A 19033-nucleotide genomic window follows, 5' to 3' on the forward strand; every position below is an offset into this window, starting at 1 on the left:
AGAGGAGTTCATCATGGCCACATATAAAATCAGGGTTCTAAGGCAACATTTACCAGCGTTCATACAACACTTTCAAGGAGAAAAAGGGCCCTGACCGGAATAGACCCATCAAACTAATGATGTCATTAGCCATTTTATTCCCTGCTTCCCAAACAACCATCTGATAAGCAAACTTTCTCCTAGATTTATGTTCCCAAGGGAATACACTGGCCAAGAGACCTTAATTAACCCATCAGATTAAGAGTTGTATTTCTCATTAACCATTAGCATTCTGGCTTATCACTAAATTCCCGGGAGTTTGATAAGTAAGAACCAGCAAAGATCAGAGACAGGCTCTTGGCATACCTGGATTTGGAAAACTAAAGACCAGATGTAGAAGTAGTGAATTCATCCAGTCTCCACTGGGACAGATTGGATCTGGGCAGTGAGAAGCCACCTGCTCAGGAACTGTCTCCTTGCTTGCAACTGGCTCATCTCTGTCCAGCAATCTTTACCTTGCCGATAAAATGGGGTTTTTATTTGTATATGTAAATGTTATAAAGAATAACAACCTCATCGTCATTTCCAAGAAGACACCCTGGAAAAGGATATTGTTGGAAACCACTACTGAATATCATAGACTTAAAGTAAAAATAAAAAATAGTACCTGTCTCCTTAGATCTCTTGTTTTCTTAGTCATCTTATCAATTGCAATGTTGAGAGGATCTCCTTTTTCTTTCCTTCCAGTCTATTAAGAAAAGAGAAATAATTTCTGATTTAGCATATTCAATGTTAGAGACATTAAAAATTAAAAAAAATCAGGAAAACATGAGAAGTTAAATTCAAACAATTTTTTAAAAAGATTATTTTCAATACATAACTATAACATGATTTGGTCTCTAAAGTTGGTTTTTCCTGAAATAATAATTAAAATTGATAAAAACCAATACGTTCTCAGGATGGTTACACATATGTCCATATTCAACTCCACACAAATCTGTGTTTTCATGCCTCCTCCAGACGCTTAGCAGCTAAGTTAATATAACAAGGATGTTTTGTTTCTGCCTTCAAATACAAATGCTTTGTGTGTCTATATTGTGTAGGCACATTTCTGAATAGAAGATAACTGAGATAATAAAAACTAAATCAGAAAAGATTTTAAGTAAATCACCAGAATTCAGAATTTTATACCAATATCTTTTAAGCCATATTGCAACTTCTATATCAAATTCAAAAGAGATGCTTTACTAGAAAATACAGTATTGCTAATCTCTGCTCTGTCATGTAGTAGAATGCTAAAAATGATAATAAGCAACCCACAGCTTGAGGTCATGAGGAAAATTTCCCTTATGACTACAACAGGCAGAGGTAGAGAAAAAAAAAAGTGTTCTTTAATAAATTATTCACTTGGAAGTCTCACTAGTTTCCTATTTCTTTGCTTTTTCTCCTTTTTTTGGTGGGTACAGAAAAACAATTAAAACTCAACAGAAAAGAATCCCCATTGTCTTTTTAAAAGAGCAACAAGATTCCTATGGATGAAAAGCTCTATAAACTTTATGGATGACAATAATCTTCCCCTTAAAAGATAAATGTTTTCGAAAACCTTGTCAAATTGATTAAATTATCTAAATTTTAGTCAAACGCTACAGATTGATTGATTTATGGTGCTAGTGGCAAGTCAATTATTGTGGCCTACTCAGTCTCTATAAAATCATGTAGGTCTCTGTGGTAATTTGCTTATATGATAAAATGAGATCCCAGATCTTAAGTTGTGCCTAATGGGATAACATGATTTGGCAATGCATAAAAATTACCATCCAACAGGTTTGTAAATGTTCTCTTTCTGTGACAAAATCCGGGAAGCATAAAGCTGATACATACATACCCGCTCTCCATAGCTGGGTTTAAAGTAGTCACTCTTCTCTGCCACTTGCTTAATTAACTATTTTTTCTGAACAAATGTCTAATGCACAGCCCTATAGGGTTTTCATTAAAAAGCCCAAACCAAGGCATATGTGCATATATTTTTAGTCTTCTAAAATCCTACCATTCCCCATCATCCTTTCCCACTCCCTAAACTCACACACTCACTCTTTCAGATGTAGACACTAAGGTTTGTAAGTAGAAAGAGCTTAAAATACAGTGGCTAACATTTTACAACTTTGAAATATCAGCCTACAAATAGCTCCAAGAAAACAAAAGTATATGGAGAAGAATAACGTGCTGCTCTATCTTTCAAGGGAATGTGGTTGTGCAGTGAGTGTGACTTCAACCCTCTGCCTCTCCAAGTTCAGATCTGCCACAAATTCAGCAGCCAAAGGCTATTCCTTTTCTGTTTGGTTCTCTCCTTGCAAATAGGTTGTCTGCCATCAAAATACAGGGCACCTTTGTGGAGCTCTGGACCATGATCCTTCTGAAAATCATAATTTCCTGTGGCCTTTTCATTTATTAGAGTTAAAAAACTTACTTTCAAACATTAAAAGTTATGAGTTTAGTTGAAAACTTGGCTGCAACAGATGGAGGATCGATTACTAAACTTTTCAAAGTGAAAAGAAAAAAATTGAGACACTTTAGATACACAAAATAATTACTGAGTGAATGTAAATGCCAGACTCTGGGCTTATTACATCCTGCCAGTGCCATATCTATACAACCACTTTTCAGATGAGAAGAATGAGGATCAAATGGGCCTGCGACTGGTGTGAAGAGAGTGAAGAGGGAGAGAGGGAGTATAATTTAGATGTAAAATTTAAGGTGGCACCAAGGAACTCAGTCATCAAGATAAATAATATTTTAATGTAATATATACTTTTTTTTTTTTTTTTCTGAGACAGTCTTGCTCTGTCACTCAGGCTGGAGCACAGTGGCGCAATCTCAGCTCACTGCAACCTCTGCCTCCTAGGTTCAAGCAATTCTCCTGCCTCAGCCTCCTGAATAGCTGGGATTACAGACACGTGCCACCATGTCCAGCTAATTTTTTTGTATTTTTAGTAGAGACAGGATTTCACCATATTGGCCAGGCTGGTCTCAAACTCCTGACCTTGTGATCCACCCACGTCAGCCTCCCTAAGTGCTGGTATTACAGGCATGAGCCACCACGCCCGACCTAATGTAATATTTTTAAAATCAAAACTAATGCAAATAAATCCATGTTGAAAATAAAATATCAAAAATTTAAATAAAGACAGGATCCAGTAGGGCTAGGATTAGGGTAGGGTGAATGAGGTGAGTTGTGCAAATGCAGCATCAGATGACATTTTAAATTTTTAAACTTAAAAAACAGTGCAGATATATTTATTCTTTAAAAATTGTTGTTTACCTAAAATTCACATTAACTGGGCATCCTGTATTTTTATGTGCTGAATCTGACAATCCTACCCCCAGGGGAAAGAGTCATGTTCAAGATTGTAACTGCAGTTGCTACAGACACGTTTGGGAGGCTTGGTTGCCCCATTCTGTGAGCAGAAGGGCAACATGTGGGATCTGTATCCCTTCTGGCATCAATATCCTGCAACTGTAAAACACACATCCCTTAGATGTGAGGCGTCCTATTGGTCACTGTGGGGAACACATGAAAAGTGATAGCCACAATTCTCACCATCAAAGAGCTCCTGACACAGGGGAATAGACCAGAACACAAGAACAGAACAATACCAAAAACTGTGCAGAAAGATTAGCACGCTCAATGACTGAGTTGCTCAGAAGAGGGAGAAGATGTTGCCTTTGGGAAGTCAAGTCACAGAGGAAAGAGAAAATTAGCTGGACCTTAAGCCCTGGGTAAGATTAGAATAGGAAAGAGAGAGGCACTTTGACTGGCAAAAAGAAAGTCATGTAGACAAGAAGGCAAGGTGGTTCTGGGAAGGCAGTGAGTGAAATGAGCCAGCTTTTTCTCCATGATGTGAAGAGAACAGTTTGACTAGCTACAGAGACAAATTATTTCTATAAGAGCTTCTTTATAGTGTGATTACTACTAACTGTATTTTGATCTGCAAGCCCAGAGAATCTCTGGTAAAGTTAATCATTCCATGTTACTCGTGTCCGGATTCTGTTTGTGTAATATTTGTGATCCTGGGTTTCTCCAGCCTCAAAGTCTTCGGCTGAAAACAATTCAGAAATGAAGTTGACTCTGGAGCCATATTTGTTGTGACTGTACATGAAGGCTGGGGAGTGTTAAAACAAGGACTAGGGTTTAGGAAATTTGGGCCACTGGATGGGATAGTCAATTTACTGGCCCTTTCTTAGCTCCAATTTTAAAAAATAAGGTATTTGTGCAGGAATAACAATAGTAGCTTGTCAACGCTCAGCTTTGCACAGCAAATGGGGACTTGGAAGCCATTATGTCCTACTTCCCTCAGCTCTGTATGTCTAAATGTGGCCATAATTTTAAATTCATCAGTTTAAACTAGACAGGAAGCCAGCTACTGAGAGTGAGACAGAGAGAGGAAAAGAGGGAGAGATAGAGAGACAGAGACACAGACGGAGAGGGAGAAAGAGGAGAGGAGAAAGGGAGAGAGCAATGGGGGATAGTGAGGAGGGAGGAAGGAAGGAGCGGAGACTTGCCTCCTAGTGTCAGCTCCCTATTATTAGCCTCCATGATCCTGGACTAACCATTTACCCCATTTTTTTTAAAAAGTCTGAGCTTTGTCATAAGCACAATGGATAGCATAATATATGCTCTGTCTTCTTCACAAGGTTAGCAGGACGATCAATCACAACGTCAATGTGCTAGAAACAATAAAAGACAGACTATTCAGGGTAATTAGGAAAGTATTTTTGATGTGGAAAAAAAATGAAAGAATTGATTTAGAAACTACATGGAAACTATTTTTGGATCACCTGTCCTTCTGCTTTCTCCATCCAGGCAGATAATGTACAAAAACCTTGCCAAAAACTGGTATCCCTAAAGAAAAAGTTCTCTCCCTTTAAAGAGGCAATATTTGGGGCAGTTCATTTTAAATACACAACTAGTCTGAGATATTTCTAAGAGGTGAAATCAGGGCAGAATCTCCAGTTCAGTCTTTTACATAGTAGGTCCTGGGACATATTTTATCTAGTAACTAAGGATTTGATCAACACAAGCACATTCTAGTTGCCTAGGAGTCAACCAGAAGCCTCACCTAGATCTCCATCCCTGACCCTCCAGGCTCTACAAATTAAACATACTTTAACAAACTGAAGTGAAAGCAGATGTAAGTATTTATTTTGACATCATCACCTAATAATAAAAGCAAAATGTGTGGTGTTAAGTCAGTCATCCAATTATTCCCTGTTTTTGCTGAACAGAAGGAAACAAAAGCCGATTAGTTGTAACCACCCTCTGCCAATAACCACCTAAGTGACCTGGCCACATCTCTAGACTCCAACCTTATCATCTGTAGAATGAAAGGGCCAAGGATGAATTATGGAATTGTGAAATATGAGAAGCAGAAAAACCATCAAGCACCTGTAACTATACTTCCCTGTTACAGGGAAACAATCATAACACTGCAGAAAGGGCTGGGAATTGACAGGCAGTTGAAGTTTTTCTCATCTCTAAAACGTGGCTAAGTGCTTGCTTTTGGGGAGCATAAAAAGACATAGGCCCTGTAATGTGTTTAGCCAATACCTAACCAGCAGAGTTAACTCAGTCAACGTTAGCTGTCTTTCTTTGCCCACCTCCTCATTCCCCTCAAAGATAAGGACAGCAAGGTCTAGAGAGATGAAGTGACTGATTATGATCACCTGGCTCATTAGATTAGTATCTGACCAGCACCTCCGGACTCCCAGCCAGGGCTTTTTCCATTCCATATCTAAACGATCTCCCTTCTCTAAAATTTCAGGATTCTGTGATTTTATAGTTTCATGTGTTTCTCTTCAAAGGCTACCAGTAAAATCTCACTTTGAGGTGTATTTCCTCTGCCGCTTTTTGTCCACAGAACTTATATGCCTTTTTTGAGCCTGCTCCCCACTTTTCTTCTTTATCTTTACCTGCAGAGAATGAGTGTGCAATAGACATAGGCATTTAATAAATATCGTTATTAAAAAACGAAGCCAGGCGGGACTACTCTCTACATTGCTGTGGGCACCTTCCCTAGTTGCCATCTGTTGTGCTAGGGAGATGCATGTTTATTAAACTTTATTTGTTTTAGTCTTTGAGAACTATTTTACAAAACGCATTTGGGGAAGATCCGTGGCTTGAATTCATGAGAGCAAAGGGAATAAATTTCCTGACTTGGATTTTTAATAGGAGATCCTTTATTCTCCCGTCCTCTGGCTTTAAATTCAAGTCCGGTTTGCTAAAGTATCAGTTACTACCTTGAAGACCTTTATATTTTGTTTGTCCTTAAACAGAAGGATTAAGCCATTAACAGAAATTTCTATTTTTACAATTAATCTTCAGAAAAAGAACAATATTTTATTTCAACAATTTCTTTTTAATAACACTGCTCTTTGCCCCTTTGCAGAATAAAGGCCCCTCCTTTGGCCCACTTTGGACAAGGATCCCCACCCCACTGTCTCCCTATATAAATACCCATCACCCCTTCTGAAATTCTGAAGATGTTTGCAATGGATTTATATAAACATGCTGAATAATACACAACTGATACTGACTCCCTAACTTATAAAACAAAAAGCAATAAAAATTATTAATTTATAAATCTCTGAAAATGAGTATTTCTTTTTTTTTTTTGAGACAAAGTCTCGCTCTATTGCCTAGGCTGGAGTGCAGTGGTGCAATCTCGGCTCACTGTAAGCTCCACCTCCTGGGTTCATGACATTCTCCTGCCTCAGCCTCCTGAGTAGCTGGGACTACAGGCGCCCGCCACCATGCCCGGCTAATTTTTTTGTATTTTTAATAAAGACGGGGTTTCACCGTGTTAGCCAAGATGGTCTTGATCTCCTGACCTCGTGATCCACCCACCTTGGCCTCCCAGAAAATGAGTATTTCTTTAAAGACTGTTCCCATCCCAGCCCCTCATCCTACCATAAACACATAATCCAGTTCTGGGGGGTCTCTCATGGAAGCCCTGGGAATATAAATCGACCATCTTGGTGCTTCCATTGGATCCATGGGTGCACATCAACCATGTTTCAGGGTACTATATTAATATGTGGGACATGGTTGTAAGAAGGTAGATGTTTATCACTTCCTTTCTTTCCCTTGAAGGGACCTGCAGACATGACTGAATGTATAAGGAATCTTCAAAATATCGTGTAGCTGTGACTGTAATATATTAGATGTTTTACGAGCTAATCAAATGCCCAGTTTTCAAATTGTTGTCATTTGAAAGAAATGGAAGTCAAAATCATCAGAATGCCAGAAAGCAATAATATGCCATGCACTCTATCTCCAACACATTTTGCTGTCATTTAAACCTACAATTTAGACAACAGGAGGGAGAAGAAAAAATTATCTATTGATCCAACAGTCACACTATCATTTTTGGAGGGTTGCCCACCTACCCTGAAACCCTGGATATAGAAATCATATCCTTATTACAAATAGCACCATTATTTATAGAACCTTGAACATTTCATAATATATACTATGTATAAATCATAGCTGGAGCATGCGGACCTTTCTAAATATACCTTTTCACTAGCTAAGGACATTTCTCTTGGAAAAGAAACAGGCACTATCTCTTTAGAATGGATGAAAGTTGAACAGTGGCCACAAAGCAAATCTATAATCAACATACTCTGACCACATCACAACCTAGCTTTCTTGGTCTCTGAGGTGGTGGTGGGGATGGGAAGGAGGTAAACGTGGAAAGGGAAACACTGATGTATCTCTGATTCTTCTCTGCCAGGCTGCATCCATTTTCAAGGAAATAATCCTCAATATATAATGTAAGAATATGGTAATATTGGTGAGACTACCAGGCCCTACCCGATAGTAGAGCAGTATCAGGATATGCCTTGGACAATGTGCAAAGCAGGACTGGCTCAGAGAGATCAACACCTGTTCTCATCCCCCCATCAACCCATCCATGTTATTTCAGTAGCAGCCCTCGTAACTCCCAACCAAGACTCTGTGGGCAGGGAACAAACTGATAATAACATCCAAACCAGTGAGAATCAGCAGTAGAATCACAGGTTGTAGGTAGAATTATTAGGAAGGAGACATATTTTCCCACTGAGATTGATACACTGGTACTAGATTAACCTTGAACTACTTAGGGAGTCTCCAAAAATAGACCCCACAAAAAGAAAAGCATAGCTGAAAGAAGGAGAGGCAGAGGAAGACAGAGAAAGACAGAGACAGGAGGGAGAGATGATGAGAGAAACTGCGGCAAGAAAGGGATGAAGAATTGGAGAAAAAGAAATTTAAGGGAAGAAGAAGGAGGGGAAGAAAAGAGAAGTCAGCTTTTGGAGTCAAATCAAAATGGTTCATATTTTCCATTACGTGCTCTTTTATTAATAATTCATTTGAGCTGCTATAACAAAAATATCATAGACTGGGTGGCTTATGACAACAGGAATTTATTTCTCACATTTCTGGAGGCTGGGAAGTCCTAGATTAAAGCATTGGCAGACCTCTGTGTCTGGTGAGGGCCCACTTCTTATTCCAAGAAGGCTGTCTTCTTTTTGTGTGTTCACATGGCCAAGGGGGCAAGGGAGTCCTCTGCGGTCTCTTTTATAAGGACACTTATCCCATTCGGGAGATCTCCACCCTCATGACATAATCACTTATCAAAGGCCTCCACTAATCCCATTCAGGAGACCTCCACTTTCATGACATAATCACTTATCAAAGGCCTCCACCTCCAAATCCCATCACATTGGAGGTTTCAACATTTGAATTTTGAGGGGACACAAGCATTTAGTATATAAAACACATTAACCTATAAAATAATTGTTTTGCTTGTCATTATATAGAACCTGGAGTTGTACCTGGAATGTAACAGGTTTTCAGTAAATTTTTCTAAGTCATCGAATGAAACACTTGGCCTCCTGAATCTAGTTGCATTTAAAGCCATAAGTTTCTATCCATGGGTTACCTGGTGCCATGAGTTAATAAATGCCTCCATGTTTATTCATGTGGCATTTCTGTCACTTATAAAGAAAAGGGTCTTATTAAACCAGAGATCTTAAAATACTAAGCCGCAGTAACTGGAAAGCACAGTGGTGGGGATCAGGGCAGACCTCAGGCAAGGTCTGGAGCACTGTCTGAGGAGTTCATGTCTTGGCAGGGCATCTAGGTTCATTCACAGGGTTTTCCCCAGCACTAATTACTGACCCAGCTCTAAATCTTAATATCGTATTTCTCCCCTAAATCCAGTTAGTTACTAACCTTGAGAAACCACCCATCAAAAAGTCTATAAGGATTCATACTGTTCCTCAAATCTCTCTTTCCACGACACCCACTCACCACAGTGGGGATCTCGAATGCCACAGCATCCTTTGTTGACTGCGTTCCCTCATCATCCTCATTATGGCCTGCTAAGAACAAGCTTTAATTTCCTCAGCTCAGTATTCCTGAATTCTTATTTAGATTTTACTGAAGTCCTGTTTCCTTTTTTTGTTTTTGAATCTTTTTTTTTCCTTTTAACTTTGAGGTTCGGGGGTACATGTGCAGGTTTCTAAAATGTGTCACACACATTATGTGTCACATCAAATCCTTCATGCAGGTAGTGTGCCAAACAGTGCAGATATTTTGTGACATGAGTTTACCTACATAAGAATTATTTTGTCACTAGACACTAAGCATAGTACCTGATATATATTTTTTCGGATCCTCTCCTTCTTCCTACCCTCCACCCTCAAGTAGACCTCAACGTCTGTTGTTCCCCTCTTTGTGTCCATGTGTTCTTGTTATTTAGCTCCTATTTGTAAGTGAGAACATGTGATATTTGGTTGTCTGTTCCTGTATTAGTTTGCTAAGGATAATGGTCTCCAGCTCCATCCATGTTGCTGCAAAGAACATGATCTTGTTCTTTTTTGTGGCCGCATAGTGTTTCATGGTATATGTGACACATTTTCTTTATCCAGTCTACCGTTGATGGTCATTTAGGTTGAGACCATGTCTTTGCTATTGTGAATAGTGCTGCAATAAACAAATCAGTACATGTGTCTTTATGGTAGAATGATTCATATTCCTTTGGGTATATACCCAAGTAATGAAATTGCTAGGTTGAATGGTAATTTTTTTTTTCTTGGGCCTGTATGTTAGGGCTTCAGAATCTGGTCTCCCCTTCATAATGGTCCAATTCTAATCTATTTGTATTTTCTCAACAACTCACAAACGCCCTCCTTCTTTATAGGCTCATATTGGTGCCTGGCTGGAAGGGGCCATTCCCCTTCTAACTCACAATTCACCTAGCCAGGTTGTACCCATTCTTCAAAGAAAAGCTCAAAATCTCCCACCTCTGACCACATCTTTCATGTAGGTAGTGTGCCAAACCATGCATATATTTACAGTATACTACCTAGTGTTACCTAATAAGTTTTTGTGTGGCTGCAGAATACAACCCAAGCTTTTTGTGAGTAGAACATGCCTGGTTTTCTCCCAAAGAACTCAGGATGAAACTCTTAAGACATGGTCAGGAAATGCTTGTTTATTGATAGAAAGATGGATGGTCCAAGTAGGCACCTGGGGATAGGCAGCAGGTATGAAAGGGATAGATGATTTGGAAAATATGGAGTCCTAAAAATAAATTTCACCCACTTCACAATTTGCTGATCAAAGCCATAGGAAGTAGTTGGCACCTGTGTAAGGTTACAATTCTTGTTCCTTGATTTATTTTATCAACACAGGTGTAGTCCTCAGTGATTACTTGCCAGGCAACCCTGCATAAAAGACATTTTTCATAGTGCCAACCCCCCGAGCTTGGGTGATTGCTAAAAGCTGGGGTTAATTAACCACATACCCCTTCTAAGCCTGTAAGAGACCACGAGCTGAGCAAACTGCTAAAAAATGCCATTTCATCTTTACAGTTGAGATAAAAGTAGTTAAGGCAAAGTGCAAATTCCCATTGATTTTATACACACATACACACACACATACCCAAACTGAATAAATAATTTAAATTTCAATGAAATTAAAAGTTCCATTTCATTTTTAAGTGCATATTCCCCAAACCACTCAGCTACAGTTAAAGCTTTCAACACCTAAAGAATCCCTAGAGTCTGGCATTTTTCTACCATCTCAAAAAGAGGTCAATAACTGGGTCCACACTGCTGAGAATTCACAGAAATCAGAAAACATTCAGGCAGAGGGTAACTTTAATTTATGGAAAGTATGTCTATGTGGGGACCCACAGTCTTGACCTCCCTGTGCCTCACTTACCATTCTATCAAGAGCCAGCTCATGTTGTAATTCCTCCATCACCCCTTCCCTGCCCTCCCAGTTCACAGAAACCCAGCCTCTTCTGTGTGCCTATAGCCATCTCTACCATTTATTTGGTTCTTTATGAACAATTCTCACCAAGGAAATAATTCTGTATTGTGCAAACCTCTTGCATTGTTAATTGAATTTCCGATGTCAGATGGTATACAAATAATATAAGCTGCATCATTACTATCCTGTAGTGTTCAGAAACTTGTCATGAGCATATTTTTTTTTATCCAATTAAAGGCACAGCTGCCCAAGGATAGGAAAGTGTCAGACCATTACATTTCCTTGAAACTGAAGTTTCTGGCACAGTGCCTTACACAGAATAGGTGCTGAGTAAATTAGAAATATGTATAGATATGTACATATAAATACGTATTGGCTATGAATGAAATAGTTAGTATTCTAGCTACTTGGCTTAATTACATGATACCGATCTTTGGAGACAAGGCTAGGTGCAGAGGTGGAATTGGTGGCTCGCTGTGTCTTCACCAACGGTAGAGTCATATTGTTGCCTACTCTCATTCCCTTTTTACACTTTATACACTCATTCCCTTTCTTCCCTGCTCAAATACCTCCCCTATGCGGGAAAAAGATGGAAATTTCTAGGAGCCAAAGCTGTTGATTGTATGCATAGGATTAAGATGTATATACCCTTGGAAGAAGAAGTACAAAGAGTAAATGGCTTTTATCAAAGTAGTGAGTGGTGGGAGTAGATAAGCTTGAAAACAGTAGGAACTGAAAGAGAATAGATTCGATAAAATGGTGCTTCTAAGAGATGAGAACCCTTAATGGAACAAGCAGGCAGGATGTATTTGAGAACACCTGGGATCTTTCCCATTGCCAGCCCCGCAGCAAAGGAAAGTGAGGAAAGTATGTGGGTGCCAGTGGGCAGAAGAAGTACAAGGTTTGGGAGCACCAAGGACTCTTTGCATCCTAGGGGATCCCAAAGGTATCTCCATTCTAGTGCCAGAGCCGGGGCTGTTTTGCCTGCCCAAATCAACTCTGACCTCTCTTTGTCTTTGCCAAAGCCTGTGAGAATGACCTCTTCCTGTCCTCTCTGGCAGCACCATCTTTCAATCTCTGTCTCGTTGTTTTCTCCCTCTCATGTCCCCCTCCAAAATGCCAGCACTGTCTTCAAAGCAAGCACACAGGTCCCAAGCACTTTAATTCTTAACATTATGAGGGAACTAGCACAGAAATAAGGTCTTCTTTTTAATTATATGAACAGTTAAAACAACCAAAGAAATATTTTAACTATTTGCACACTAACAAGCCCTAATCTAGAGGTGCTAACCTTATTGTTAGCCCACTTATGTTGTCTTTTGCTTGCTTTGGGTGAAGCTTATCAAGCTCTGTGCTCTTCCTCGACTTCTCAAACTGATCTCCAAGCTGAGGGAAGGCCAGGCTGCCCCCAACCCCAGCACCAACACCCAGGAGACTACCACCTCCTGAACACGAAGGTGCAAGCCACTGGCACTCCTCAGGCTTAGGTGAATCAGGGACCTCACTGAGCATGCCTGGAGTCTGTCATACTAGTACTATCTCTTGGGGCATTCCCTCACTCTTGGAACCAATGAAAACTTTATGAAGCAAAATGGAATTTTTGTAGCATGACAGTTAAAAACTAAACTATGTAGAAAGCAGGCCGAAACCCTGGAACACATGTCTCACATCGTCCCAAATATTCCTCACTATGTGGCTCCCATAAACACCATCTGCTGTGTTAATTTGTAAAGAATTACAAGGTTCTTAAAATTACACTTTGCTCTCTGTAGCGTACACTGTGTCTATGAAGGGGGAGACTTGAGAATGCATATTACATCCAGTCATACACTGAGATCTTCCTTCCTATGCTGGGATCTAACTGAAAGTTTGCTAGGTCTGCATGGAATTTTAAGAAGTGCATTGTATTCTCTGCAGGCCAGCTGTAGGGAAAGAAAACACAAAAACAAAAAATACACACAATAAGACCTTTGCCTAGGTTATCATCCTACAAGCTTATACCTTTTCAGATTGCGCATATATCTCACACTTCACTGGATTCTTATGACAACACAAAGTCTTCGGCTGTAAGTGAAAAAGGCTGAACAGCCAAAACTGGGAGAACTTCTTGGGAGAGACTTAATTCTCCATTGCTGGCTCCTGACCTCCAAGGCCTCCTCAGAGCCCTTGCGGGAGGCTAAGAGTTTCTCAGTTGTTCCTCCCTGCCTGCTTAGAAATTCAGAAGAGCAACATCTCTTCCCAAAAGTACATCTCTGGCCAGGCGTGGTGGCTCACGCCTGTAATCCCAGCACTTTGGGAGGCCAAGGTGGGAGGATCACAAGGTCAGGAGATCGAGACTATCCTGGCTAACACGGTGAAACCCCGTCTCTACTAAAAATACAAAAAATTAGCCGGGCATGGTGGCGGGCACCTGTAATCCCAGCTACTCAGGAGGCTGAGGCAGGAGAATGGCATGAACCCGGAAGGCGGAGCTTGCAGTGAGCCGAGATCATGCCACTGCACTCCAGCCTGGGCGACAGAGTGAGACTCCATCTCAGAAAAAAAAAAAAAAAAAAAGTACATCTCTAACAATGCAAGACATTGATGAATGGCTGCTAATGAAAACTTTTACGTAACTTAAGTCCTCAGGGTGCTGCTGCTGGTTAAATAGTGGTAAATGGTGGCTAAAAAATGAGAAAATAAATAGGAGAGTCTTAGACTCAATAGTCCATAGGCTTAAAACTGTTAATAGGAGATAGTTATAACAACGAAGATTCCTGGTCCCTTTCCCAAAATACTCTGTTTCAGTAACTCTAGGGTAGGGCATGGAAATTTTCCATTTTAATAAACATTCTTAAATTATAGATAAATTCTTGAAACAGGAGGATAGTTCAATGGGTTTCAAACCAACTAATCATTTGATTAATCAATCTCTCCAATTGTGGCCTAGGAATCTGTATTTTCATATTTCCTTCAAAATTCCATTGCTTAACCTAATTTGGGAACTTATTTTTGTAACCATTTACTGGAAGTACACCTGAAATAGAACCAAAATCCACAATTAAGGCATTTCTGCTTAATTCCCAGTGAATTAGTCACTATATCTAAAAAAACCCAAGAGATTCATAATCAAACCACTTAATTAGAAGAGAAAAGCCATACTTTCTGACAAACTAAAACAATACAGGCTAGGCATACCCTGTAACAACATTTCAAAAAAAGTCCCTGCACAAAGAAAGAAAAAGCTAGACCAGCTTCCCAAATTCTTTGACTGTTACTGTCATATCCACCTGTAAACATCAAATAAGGTTAGCTGAGACGATGGACAAAGAGATAAAAGTGACTGCTGATCTTACTAAGGCATAAAGAGCTTAAGAAACTTTTGCAAGTTTACAAAAGTAAAACAAAAAACCAGGATCCTGATACAGGCAATATTTCAGAGCTTCTGCTTGTAAACCTGTCTACACTATGCTGATTTCCTCATATTTTAAGAAAATTCACTCCCAAGTTCCTCTTTCTATGATCCCAACCTTTCCGTTCCCTTGTAATTATGCCCCAGCCCTCAAGAAGAAGAGTTTCTCTGAGCACCCCATAATAATCTCCTATATCCCACTTCTGCCCTCTTCCCCATCCTGAAGCATCCTCTACAGCCAAGATAAAACCCTGCCTCTCCCTGACCCCAGAGCCTACACAGAACTCCCTTCCCGATACCACGACAGATCAGTGCTTTCTGATGTTGGGCAGACAAAGAAAGCCCTGAATAGCCTTCTTGGGGAAAGCTGGCACCAAGTGGTCTCACCCCGCATCCCTCATAGTCAGATACCTGGCTGTAGCTATTCCCTGTCTTCCAAGCCCTGATGAAAAAGGCAAGAGAAGGGCTAAAGGTGGGTGCTTGAAGCTTCTCTGTTCACTCAGAATAAGCTGAGGGGAATGAACTATTGTTGCTTCTAATTATGTCATCGGCCCTATGGAAAACTGGATTTTTAACACTGATTATAAGAAACTATTGGAGTAGGTTGACAATAACTCCTAAACTGCTGATGATGCATTTGTTAATCATATATACAACACAGCAGAGTAAAATAAAAATGTTGTGATCATGCCTTGCATTTGAGTATGTGTGCATATGAATGAATGAATGTGTGTGTGTGTGTGTGTGTACTGCAAGTTCATGTGACATTATGTATTCTGTTATTTATTTATTTATTAATTATTTTTTTTGAGACAGAGTTTTGCTCTTGTTGCCCAGGCTGGAGTGCAATGGTGCAATCTCTGCTCACTGCAAGCTCCGTCTCCTGCATTCAAGTGATTCTCCTGCCTCAGCCTCCCAAGTAGCTGGGATTAAAGGCGCGCCACCATGCCCGGCTAATTTTTTGTATGTTTAGTACAGAGACGGAGTTTCACCATGTTGGGCAGGCTGGTCTCAAACTCCTGACCTCTTGATTCGCCCACCTCGGCCTACCAAAGTGCTGGGATTACAGGCGTGAGCCACCTGCACCTGGCCCCCTTCTCTGTTATTTGTAAGCAGGTACTCTCCCAGTAGATAGAGTTTAAACTATGTCAGGGAGAGACCACATCTCCCAGTGTCAGGCACGATGCCCCCAAAAGGAGTTTCCCTTGTACTCAATAAAGTCTTGTAGTGACATTAGACTTGGGAGTCAAAGAATGTTAAGGCCAAGTTTCCTCTGGCCACAGATGAGAGATGGGACCATAGATGACTGAGGAAGATAAATTCCAAAATCTTAGCTCTTCCAGAATCTCATACCAACCTGCTTATTTGCATGCAGAGCTACCTATCTGGCCATGTGTCGCCATGGAAAGCCATAGTGCTAGCTCCAAGGTTCATCTTAGTCTCCTAGAAGGCTTATGACACTAAGACTTAGGGTGGGGAAAGATGGATGCTTTGATAAATAAATCAATGTTATCTCATCTTACCTTCTTATGTAAAATCACAATGCAAATGCAATTTCCAGTCTTCCTACCACCTCAACCTTCATGCTCTTCCACATGCCTTCCTTTCCTTCCAAGAGCTTTTGAAGTAGACACAGACTTACATTACATCTCAGCTGCTCAGCTGTGTGAGGCTGGGCAATTTTCCTAAACTCACTGAATCTCAGTTCTCATCTGCAGAATAGTGAAAATAATGCCTAACCCAAGATTATGGTAAAAATAAGAAAATGCATACAACATGTCTATCTCTGAGTCTAGCATGAAAATGGTATCCAATAAGCAAATTCCTTACCCTGATCTTTTCCTCTTGTGATAGTAAGCTTCCTAAGGAAAGGCACAGTGCCAAGAATCTGAACTATGGATAAATGGAAGACAGATGGATTGAATGTCTAGGGAGAATAAATTGTTTTATAGGCTGGATCTGGATTTACCAAGACTTGCCACTTGGAAATCTTTGAGCATCTGAGTAATATTTAACACTTGTGAAATTTTCACCAAGTTAAAATCCATTCATGACATACTTATATATGAGGCAAATGAAAAAGGAGAACCAGACATTGACCCTGATATTTCACTTCTATAGTCCAGTCATGAGGAATTCAAGCTCTGACAACCGTGGTAGCTTCTACTGGGGAAAGATGGGGAGCAAATGCTGGGGACTGATTCCTCCTTTTCAGTCCTCTGCATGGGTAATGAAATCAGTAATGAACACACCTCACTGATGATTTTAATCAAACTGAGCACCTGTAACTGCCAGAAAGAGGGAGATCCCCCAAGCATCAAGAGTGGATTCTATTTCAGTCACCCTCACTTGGCATATCAAGGAAGGGATGGCCTTGCAGAAATTAGAAAGCCAGATCCAGCAGGCTTTCCATGTCTGCCCCACACTGATGGGGAGTCCTCGAAGGGAATTGCTAATCACTTATACACACCTCAGAAGGTAGCAGCCTGCAGAGCTGAGTCTGAACAGCAAGAAAAACATTCTTTTCTAAATGTCCTCTCCACCATGATGCAAAGTCTAGAGATCTATCTATCATTAAAGAATTGTAACTCATTTGTAATGACTCCAGAAGTTCCCTGCTAAAACACTAATAAAACTAAGAAGGATGTTACATAGACAATTTACTTACTGTTTTTTTTTCCTGTTTCTACCATTAGCCTATAAACCTCAATTAGGAACTTCATCTCTCTAGTTTGCTGGCATGTCTACTAAGTCCAATAGCTGGCAAAAGGTTCTTAATGAAGGTGTGACCTAAAATGGTTGTCATTCTAGAAAACAGACAGCTGTTCCCTAAACAGATAGAATAGAAAGGCAAGATGGAAACCTCTGTGTGAAGGATGGGAGAAGAAAACTTAAAGAGTTAAATAAAACAAACTCTGGTCCCATAGGAAATCAGTTCATCAGGAATTTAGGATTTAGGAATTAGACATATGTATGACTCTAAACAAAAAACTGAGGGGAAAAAAATCAAATAATGGTAGAGATGTGAGAGGGGCAAAAAAAAAAAAGATACATTTTTATAGTTTAAGGCAAAGAGTGACTCAGACCTTCAGACCTTATCCTGGAGCTTCTGTGTGCTGTGGTGGATCCAAAGCAGGAACTACCAAGGGAATAAAACTGGCCAGAGATCCCATTTCTACTACCAAAATAGGAGGTACTTAGAGGAAGTCAAAAAGGAAAGCCAGAAACCAGGAATCAAAAGTGAGTAAAAAGTCCTGAGTAAAAGCAGCTATAAGTCTGACTTGAAGGCCAGGCGTGGTGGCTCATGCCTGTAATCCCAGCACTTTGGGAGGCCAAGGCGGGTGGATCATGAGGTCAGGAGATCGAGACCATCCTGGCTAACACAGTAAAACCCTGTTTCTACTAAAAATACAAAAATTAGCTGGGCATGGTGGCGGGCGCCCAGCTACTTGGGAGGCTGAGGCAGGAGAATGGCATGAACCCGGGAGGCGGAGCTTGCAGTGAGCTGAGATCACGCCACTGCACTCCAGCCTGGGCAACAGAGTGAGACTCCGTCCCCCCCCCCAAAAAAAAAAGAAGCCAGAAACCAGGAATCAAAAGGTAGTAAAAAGTCCTGAGTAAAACCAGCTATAAGTCTGACTTGAGGGTGGGTCACCATGTTATGGGTTCAAGTCTTTTCATTACCTGTACAGAAGCCAGACTGGTGCCAAGCTCAAAGTTTCCTGGCAATCCACCCCTCTCCCCACAACCTACATGTAAACAAACACAAAGCCAGGTTTATAAGAACCAAACTGTATACTTCCCTTCCCCCTCTCTTCCTCATCAGGAAGCTCCACAGACCTCCTGAGGAGGCCCTTTTCCCTTCAGAGGACCTCCTGTGCCTTTCCCGAGGCTATCTCAACCCTCTCTTCTCCCTTGTCTCCGTTCTCCTGTGATTAACCAAAGCCTGTTAAATGGAAAACAAAGAAAGAACTTCCAACCTAATAAACATTAAATACAGTCTGAGTATCTTAATTTTGTTTTCTTAAGCACAGTGACTCCAGGGGTAGAAGGAGTAGGCTTCCATCTGTGCTCGCCTGGGTTGGGGAAGAATCTGCAGGCTGCAAATTACATCAGCTGGGCTGAAGGAGCCTGCCACCACACTCCATTTCAAACAATATATCACTCCACTAAGTAAGTGTTTATTGGGCACCTATGTAATGTTGAGTCCTGTAGAGGTGTGATGTGGGCTGAACTGTGTCTCCCCGACCCTCAAATTCACATTGTGGAGTGCTAAACCCTAAGACCTCAGAATGTGACTATATTTGGGGGATACGACTTTTAAAGAGGTAATTAAGTTAAAA

At 40.5% G+C, this 19033-nt stretch overlaps 1 protein-coding gene across 9 annotated transcripts in view; it reads right to left on the reverse strand.

Annotated features, from left to right (window-relative positions):
* The window catches only part of CTNNA2 (catenin alpha 2), a 1198185-nt gene that overhangs the window by 260304 nt on the left and 918848 nt on the right, over positions 1–19033 (reverse strand). For all 9 annotated transcript variants that reach the window (XM_055378924.2, XM_019021073.4, XM_019021071.4 and 6 more), the window contains one exon: positions 647–727. In XM_055378924.2, coding sequence (XP_055234899.1) covers positions 647–727 — 81 coding nt within the window. The remainder of the gene's footprint in view (positions 1–646; positions 728–19033) is intronic.

The sequence above is a fragment of the Gorilla gorilla genome, chromosome 12 (genome assembly GCF_029281585.2).
Source record: "Gorilla gorilla gorilla isolate KB3781 chromosome 12, NHGRI_mGorGor1-v2.1_pri, whole genome shotgun sequence".
NCBI lineage: Eukaryota > Metazoa > Chordata > Mammalia > Primates > Hominidae > Gorilla > Gorilla gorilla.